At 47.4% G+C, this 7,800-nt stretch overlaps 1 protein-coding gene across 1 annotated transcript; it reads right to left on the bottom strand.

The window, feature by feature from the left end:
• Window positions 1-3,093: 3,093 nt before the first annotated feature.
• LOC100960875 (melanoma antigen preferentially expressed in tumors-like) lies at window positions 3,094-7,323 on the bottom strand. The gene is made up of 3 exons (XM_023508932.1): window positions 7,034-7,323; window positions 6,029-6,619; window positions 3,094-3,619 (listed from the first exon to the last, which is right to left on the bottom strand). Exons 1-3 carry the CDS (start codon window positions 7,321-7,323, stop codon window positions 3,094-3,096), a joined length of 1,407 nt encoding a protein of 468 aa, XP_023364700.1.
• Between the last annotated feature and the right edge of the window lie 477 nt (window positions 7,324-7,800).

Raw genomic sequence — 7,800 nt, forward strand, 5'->3', positions numbered from 1 at the left:
TACTAATGCGGTGACCCTTTAATACAGTTCCTCATGTTGTGGTGACCCCCAACCATAAAATTATTTTCATTGCTACTTCATAACTATAATTTTGCTACTGTTATGAATCATAATGTAAATATCTGATATGCAGGATGTATTTAGGTGACCCCTGTGAAAGGGTCATTTGACCCCCAAAGGGGTCACAACCCACAAGTTGAGAAACACTATTTTATAGTTTTATGGGGAAGTGAATTTTCTCCTGACCAAGGACACAGCATTCTAAATGGGGGTGTTAGGGTGGGGATGTGTGTGTGAGTGGAGAAAGAATTCTCAACACAAAGATTAGAAGTAAGCAGTTTATTTTACTTTTTCTAAGAGAGAGAGGGGGAGAGAGAAAGAAAAGGGAAAGCTCTCTGGGCGCCCGCATCTCAGTGGTTAGGGCACTGGCCACATGCTCTGGGGCTGGTGGGTCTGAACCAGGCCCAGGCCTGCTGCTAAAAAAAAAAAAAAAAAAAAAGGAACAGAGAAAGAGAGAGAAAGAAAAAGAAAGAGGAGAGATAATGAGAGAAGGAGAGAGAGGAGGAGAGACAGGGTGCAACATTCAAAAGAAAGAAAGGGGAAGTGCCAGCTCTGAACACAGGGGCTCAGAGTTTTTATAGTGAAAAGGACAGATAAACAATGAATGCCGGCCAGCATGGTGGCCACGCTTGTGGTTCCAGCCAGTGGGGAGGATTACTCAAATCCAAGAGTTTGAGGTAGCTGTAAGCTATGAACCGCAGGACTCTACTCAGGCTGGCAGAGTGAAACTCTGTATAAAAAAAAAAAATTAATGCTCCAAGTTTATAATAGGAGATGGCTGTGAAGTGGTTGTGTGTGGTTTCTCTCTCTCTCTCTTTTTAATTGTTTGAGGTTCTTTGAAGGTACAAAGAATTAGATTACACTGATTGCATTTGTTAGGTAAAGTTCCTGTTATAATGTGTCCTGCCCCCAAGAGGAGTACCATATACCATGACCCCCATCACCCTCCCTCCTCCCCTGTCTCTACTCCCTCATTCCTCCTGCCCCCCACCTTTAATTGATTTCAGTTTATCTCCTATGACAGTGTGTATAAGATCATCTACTGGCTTCATATTTGAATTGAGTACATTGGATTCTTGCTTCTCCATTCTTGTGATGCTTTACTAAGAAGAATGTGTTTCAACTCAACCCAGGTTAATATAAAACATGTAAAGTCTCCATCTTTTTTAATGGCTGAATAGTATTCCATGATGCATATATACCACAGTTGTTAATCTGTTCCTGGGTCGGTAGGCATTTAAGTCGTTTCCACAATTTGGCAATTGTAAATTGAGCAGTGATAAATAGTCTAGTGCAAATGTCCTTAGGATGAAAGGATTTTTTTTTCTTCAAGGTAGATGCATGCCCAGTAATGGAATTGCAGGATCAAATGGGAAGTCTAATTTGAGTCTTTGAAAGTTCTCCAAACTTTCTTCAAAAAAGATTGTATTCATTTGCAGTCCCACCAGCAGTGCCAAATTGTTCCCTTCTCTCCACAGCCACACCAGCATCTACAGCTTTGAGACTTTGTGACATGGGCCAGTCTCACTGGGGTTAGGTGATATCTCAGGATGGTTTTGATTGGTTTTTCTTTTCCTGTTTGTTTTTTCCCCTCTTCTCTCTGAGGCTAGCTTCTTAGGGTCCTTGGAAAACACTCCCTCAAGAATTGGTGCTGGGGAGTGCACATACCTGCCATCCACTTAGGGCACTCCAAGGCCGTGAAAGGAACTCTTCAGCATAGCCAGCTAGGCTCAGGTGGTTGACTAAACATAAGAGTTGTTCTGCTGTCAGTTTTCTTTTTGAAGGGATGATTATGTGCTATGAATTTATTCCTTTTATTCTCTGTTAGTTTATTTTTCTCCTTTAGATAGTTTATTAGCCAAGCCATTTCCTGACACAGGGCATATCTTACAAAGGTAGGGAGGAGACAAGGACACCCACCTTCTCTCTCTCTCTCTTTTTTTTTTTGTAGCTTTTGGCCAGGGCTGGGTTTGAACCTGCCACCTCCGGCATATGGGGCCAGTGCCCTACTCCTTTGAGCAACAGGTGCTGCCCAAAGACACCCACTCTTACTCATTCTAGTCAATACTGCACTAGAGATTCCAGCCAGGGTGCTAAAAATGAAAATTACATTAGAGACCCAGGATCAGAAATGAGTAAATAGAACTGCTGTCATTGCAGATGATATTAAAAGAAAAACTCTGAAGTATCCACAAATTATTTAGAAAGAATGGAAAGAAGACAGAACAGCAAGAGAAGTTCTCAAGAAGTGCAGGATGGGGGCACAGTGGGGAGGAGACAGCATTTGGTATCGATACTTACGAAGTAAAAACCATTGAATCAATTGCACTAATTACTGTTGCTTCTACCCGACGTGGCTTCCGGCAAAGGGTCAGGAGACCTATGACTCTCCATTTTCTTCATCAAAAGGCTCAACACATCTTTCATCCTCCATCTCCCTCCTGCTTCTCACTGCACCTCTCATTTCTCTGCCTGGGAGGCCTCTCCTTGGCTCTCCCAAGGTCTCCTTCTTGACAGCCATTGGTAATATTCAATGACAAGCCTTTGTTCCCTGACACCCAACCTCCAAGGAGAGTAGAACCTGCCACACACCCCTCCATGGGAATGTCCTGTTGATTTCCCAGCACTTCTCTGAAATCAGCTTTCTTACTGGTTTGGTGACTTGGTTTGTGTTCCCCGCCCTTCATTTCACGAAAGTTTTGAGAAGAAACTCACCTGATTGCTTATTGCTCACAGTGGGAATACAGAAGCAAAATGAAAAGGAAATCAGGTGAACAGACCAGACAGACAATGGCTGGGAGAGCTTGTCTTTTTATGCCCCGAATTAGAACACCACTTCTGCCTGCTGACTTCATAACTGAGCCCAGCTCTATCCAGAAACAGCAGTCACTGCTAGGGTGTTTGTTGTGGTGTTTCTTGTTTTGATCGTTTTCTTTAGGCCACACCATCTGTTCAAGGAATCTACTGACACAGCTCCAAGCCCCACTGCTGTTCTGCTCCGCACCTGGTCACTTGGCTGCATGTTTTCGCAGGTTAGGTCAGCGAGGTGGAAGTGGTCAGCGCCACATCAGCCCGCTGTAGTGTCTGTAACATCTCCTGCAACCTGCTGTGCACGCGGCCAAGTTCCACTCTGTCAAGCTTCTCCCACCTGTATTCATCCAGGTACACAACGCATTCAGCAGGGACAGGGTACTGCACACGTCTCAGCTCCTTCAGCCTTGCTAAGTGCTGAAGCATGTGTGTGATCCCCGATGTGGAGATGACATTGTCATAGAAGACAAGGGAGTGGAGGTGGGAGCAGCAGCACAGGGCAGGCAGGAGAGCTGTGAGCTGTGCTTCCTTCAGCCGGCAGCTTCTCAAGTTCAGATGCTGCAGGGTGCCAGACACCTCACCCAGCAGAACCTCCAGGGGCCCGGGGACTGTTTGGGATAGGTTATTACTACACAGGACCAATTCCTTCAGGCTGGTGGCATGAATGCTCTGGGATAAGTAGGAGATGTCACTCTTAGTAAGCCTACATCCATTGATCACCAGGGTCTCCAATGGTTTCTGCAGACCGCTGTGGAGAGATAGCCAGTTACTCCTTGGAAACTGGGGTGAGATGCTAGATACATTTGGGAAAGGCTATAAATCAGGTCTGAAAAATTTGCACTGCCCCTACCTCAGTCTTGGTGTAAAGGGTGAGAGCCAGTCTTTGCTACTGGCCAAGAATACTTGGCCAAGAACTTGGAGTCAAACATTCTCCCATTCCCAGTGGGACCTCTGCCATAGCTTAGAGAATGGCATCAGGCATACCGACCTCAGTTAGTCATCATTCATGCTCCATAAATTGTAGCAGGAATTAATGAAGTTTAAATACATGGCAAGGGCCAGTTTTTACTGGTCTCCATGCTTCCATTCACCCAAAGGCCAGGCCCCAGAAGAGCACCTCTCTGGGCCAGGGTGTGCCACAGAGAAGACTTTCAGACAGAGAAGAGTTGCCCAAGCCAATTCAGCTTAGATGTCATAGAAGTGACTTCCCATGCCTAGTCACCCTTGTCTATGGAAGCTCCAGGAGGCTGAGACCCTCTCTGATCTTTGCAGGCAGAATGGGGACCAAAGACCCCATTCCTGGCAAGGGAAAACACCCCTAGAAAAAGGGGGAAATATTCATATGAAATCTATAACCTAATAACAGCCTAAGTATACAGCAAACGGGGAGGGAGAAGGGGGGGAATGGGTGGAGGGAGGGGGATTGGAGGGATCACTTCTATGGTTTATCTTACAAGGGTACAAGTGAATCTTTCTAAGAGTAGAATATGATTGTCTTAACACAATAACTAAGAAAATGACATGAAGGCTATGTTAACCAGTTTGATGAAAATATTCAAATTGTATGTGAAAACACCACACTGTACCCCAGAATTGCATTAATGTACACAGTTATCATTTAATTTAAAAGGGGGGCGAAGAAAAAGGGGAAAATAAAAAGTAAGCTAAGTGAGGTAGAAGAAAAGAAACTCAGCTAGTTTACCTTTAAACTAGCCCCTGCTAAATTTCTTATCTGAGCAAGTTTCCTGCTTTTCCTAGAAGCCTGGCCTATTGGGGATACAGCTTGCAATTACCCCTGCTAGATCTGTTAAGTACTCTGAATGAATAATGGCCACAGAGGAAGCTGTGTGCAAGGCCTAGAAAGAAACATTAACTAGACCATCCCCTCCCCCAGCTAACAGTCAAAGCAAATACCCTTTGTGGAGATTTGTATTTGGCTGGGGCAGAGATCAAGGGAACAGCTCAAGCCCTGAAACATGGGGAGGAGGACTTATATCCCTTATTGCAGAGGAAGAGCCTCTGTGGTGGTGATGAGAGAAAATTACTCTCTCTTGCTGATTCTTCAGAGAAGATTGATGCCAGTAGTGTATTACTCCACAGTGAACTAGTGGATATTAACAACCCCCTAGGAATCTGTGTGTGTGACCACAGACAGGAGGCTGCCCCCACACAAGGCTCAGGTTCCAGATTTCTCAAGACTGCTCACATCCTTAAAGTTAATGATTATAGCAACAATAGAAGCTGATATGCTTGCTCAGAGAAACTGCTGGCATGTTTGTTCCTTTCCTCAGCTTACCCTCTGGGCTAATGAGCAAATAGCCTTCAATAAAAGCTGAGTGGAACAAACACTTGGGGCCACCATGAGAACCCCACAAATGGGCAGTGGTTCCCTGTGTGTTCCCACCTTTGAAAATTCTATTCTGTGCGTCTTGTATCTTTATTTCTCATTTCTAACTTTCTATTTCTTCAGTCCATTGCAGTCAGATCCACAGGTCTTTTTTTTTCTTTTGAGACAGTCACCCTTGGTAGAGTGCAATGGTGTCATAGCTCACAGCAACTTCAAACTCTTGGGCTCAAGTGATTCTCTTGCGTCAGCCCCTAAATAGCTGGGACTACAGGCACCCATGACAATGCCAGGCTATTTTTTAGAGACAGGGCCTTACTCTGGCTTGAGCTGGTCTCAAACTCATGAGCTCAGGTGATCCACCTGCCTTGGCTTCCCAGAGTGCTGGGATTACACTCTTGAGCCACTGTGCCTTGCCAGATCTATAGGTCTTAATGGACCCGGCAATCTTTCTCAGAGTTTTCCGTCCGATTCTTAGCTCTATGCTTATTGTGGACTGAGTGCTTGAATGAATGAATGAGGGAGTGGATGAGATGCCAACAAGACCTCTCCCATATTTCATAGGGTGGTGTCAGGCACACTGACCTCTCTCCGTCTCAGCTCCCTAATGAGCCACATCTCTTCCTTCTGTAATAGTCAGCAGCCACTGGCTGGCCCAGGACCTCACCCTTGGAGGGTGAGAGTGTGTCCAGCATGACTCTGCAGGGACTCAGGGAAGGGAAGCCCAGGCTTGTCTCCACCCTGATGTGACATCAGAGGAATGTTAGGGAATCCTGGCCTTTGTACCTTCAGAGGAACTTTCTACCCACTTACCTGAGCATTTTATGTAGTTGGCCCGAGAGACAACCAAAGATGAGGTGGAGCTTCTGGAGGTGGCCCAGGGGACTCAGCAGGGAGAAGCAGTTGGTGGGGAAGTCCCAGGGGATGTCACTCATAATGAGGTTGCCCAGGTTGTGCATCCTCCCCACCTGGGTGAAGAACTGGATCAAATCAGACAGGAAGCAGCACCTGCTATGGTAGTGCAACCGCACCTCCCGGATGGCTTCCAGCTCCAGCACTGCCAGGATCTCCACAAGGCTGCAGAATGGCACCCGGTTAACCACTAGTGCCCGGCAGCGGAGACGGAGACAGCCCCGGCTCTTCTCAACCCTCTGCAGTATGTAAGAGGGGAATCCGGACAGGTGGAAGAAACCAAACAAGCCACCTAAGAAGAGGTCTGTGTGTATCTCCACGGGTTCGCAGTCCCATGGGGGACCTTCTCTGGAACTGCATGTGAGCTGGTCTGGCTCGGGCTCTTCCAGCATGTGTGTGATGACAAAGGGGGCAGGTGAGGTCTCAGAGCATTCCTCCCAGTTGGAGTGCACAAAGTCATGGGTAAAATCCAGCACCTTGAGCTTCGATCTGCTGTGGGGAGTGAGGAGTGAAGAGCAAATAAGGGATGTGAGTTTTCAAGACAGTGCTGGTGTGGGTCCAGCAGCGGCAGGACCCCGGGGAAGGCCTCTGTGCCAGCCCTGCCCTCCCAGTCTGCCATGCCTTCCTTCTCCATCCTCACTCCCCATCCTTGCATAGTCTTGGGATACCACCCAGGAGTTTAACCACCCCTCTTAACCAACCATGTCGTACCTCAGCAGCACAGTCAGCTCTGAGCAGCACCAGCTTCTTCCATCTCTGTGTGACTCTGAGCAGTGGCTTCAAGGCCTCCAAGTGATTGAGGCTGTGTCACCAGCAGATTTGGCACACCCTTTAGACCCACATTCCTGAATCCAGCTCCCTCCCTCACAAGGCCCCCCACCTTCACCCAGCCCAGCCCTGACTTACCTGAGGCCGACAGTGGCAGGAGGGATGCATTGCAGCCCATCCAGCACCGCCTCCAACAGGTCTTGAGTTATTGACTGATCCCTCAGCGATCCCAGATGGAGGCAAGGGAAAGGCCAGGCCTGCACCATCGCTGTCACGGTCTTCACATGTCCCCCATCGAAGGCTGCGGCAGACAGTGTTGGGAAGAGGCCTGCAGGGAGCTCTCGCAGGGCTCGGAGGGCTGAGTCCTCATCACTCAGCAGGCTCTGTGCTGCGAGGTCTAAGAGACTGAGGGGGCATGGCCTGCTCATCACTGACCTAGACCAAGGCAAGGGAGATTCTTGATCCCATTTCAGGGCTCTTCCTCCTTTTGTCAGGCTGGATGAGCTGGGCCTCAGTCACCCTTTCCAGCTGCAATTGAGGAATGAGACCCAAGGTCGTCTGCCACCACACTCTTCCATCCTGTACCACCTCATCAATCCCCAGCCCTTTCTCTGTCTGTACTGGCCCTGACACCAACTGGATGAGATGAGAATACTCAGGGTTTCATCACTGTCCTTAATTGTCCCAAGCTGAATTTATTGACCTTTCCCCCAAATCATCATCCAAATGCATCCCAGCAATCCACCCCTTAGCCCAGTCCCAGAGGTCGGAGATTTCTGTCCTGAGGTTTCCTTTGCTTTCTTTGGCAAGCAGGTCTTCTAAAATAGTTAATGACAACTTTGCTTGCAAGGCTTCATTATCATTCAGAGATGGGAAAATTATTTTCTTTTTTTTTTTTTTTTTTT

This window comes from Otolemur garnettii, unplaced genomic scaffold (genome assembly GCF_000181295.1).
Source record: "Otolemur garnettii isolate 467f Iridium unplaced genomic scaffold, OtoGar3 scaffold00292, whole genome shotgun sequence".
NCBI lineage: Eukaryota > Metazoa > Chordata > Mammalia > Primates > Galagidae > Otolemur > Otolemur garnettii.

Excerpts from the sequence above, each read along its gene's own strand:
- LOC100960875 (XM_023508932.1), bottom strand. The coding sequence starts at position 7,323 with ATGAGCAGGCCATGCCCCCTCAGTCTCTTAGACCTCGCAGCACAGAGC. Across the intron at positions 6,620-7,033 it reads CCTGCCACTGTCGGCCTCAG|CAGATCGAAGCTCAAGGTGC; the intron begins GTAAGTCAGGGC and ends CACTCCCCACAG. Across the intron at positions 3,620-6,028 it reads CAACTACATAAAATGCTCAG|CGGTCTGCAGAAACCATTGG; the intron begins GTAAGTGGGTAG and ends ATCTCTCCACAG.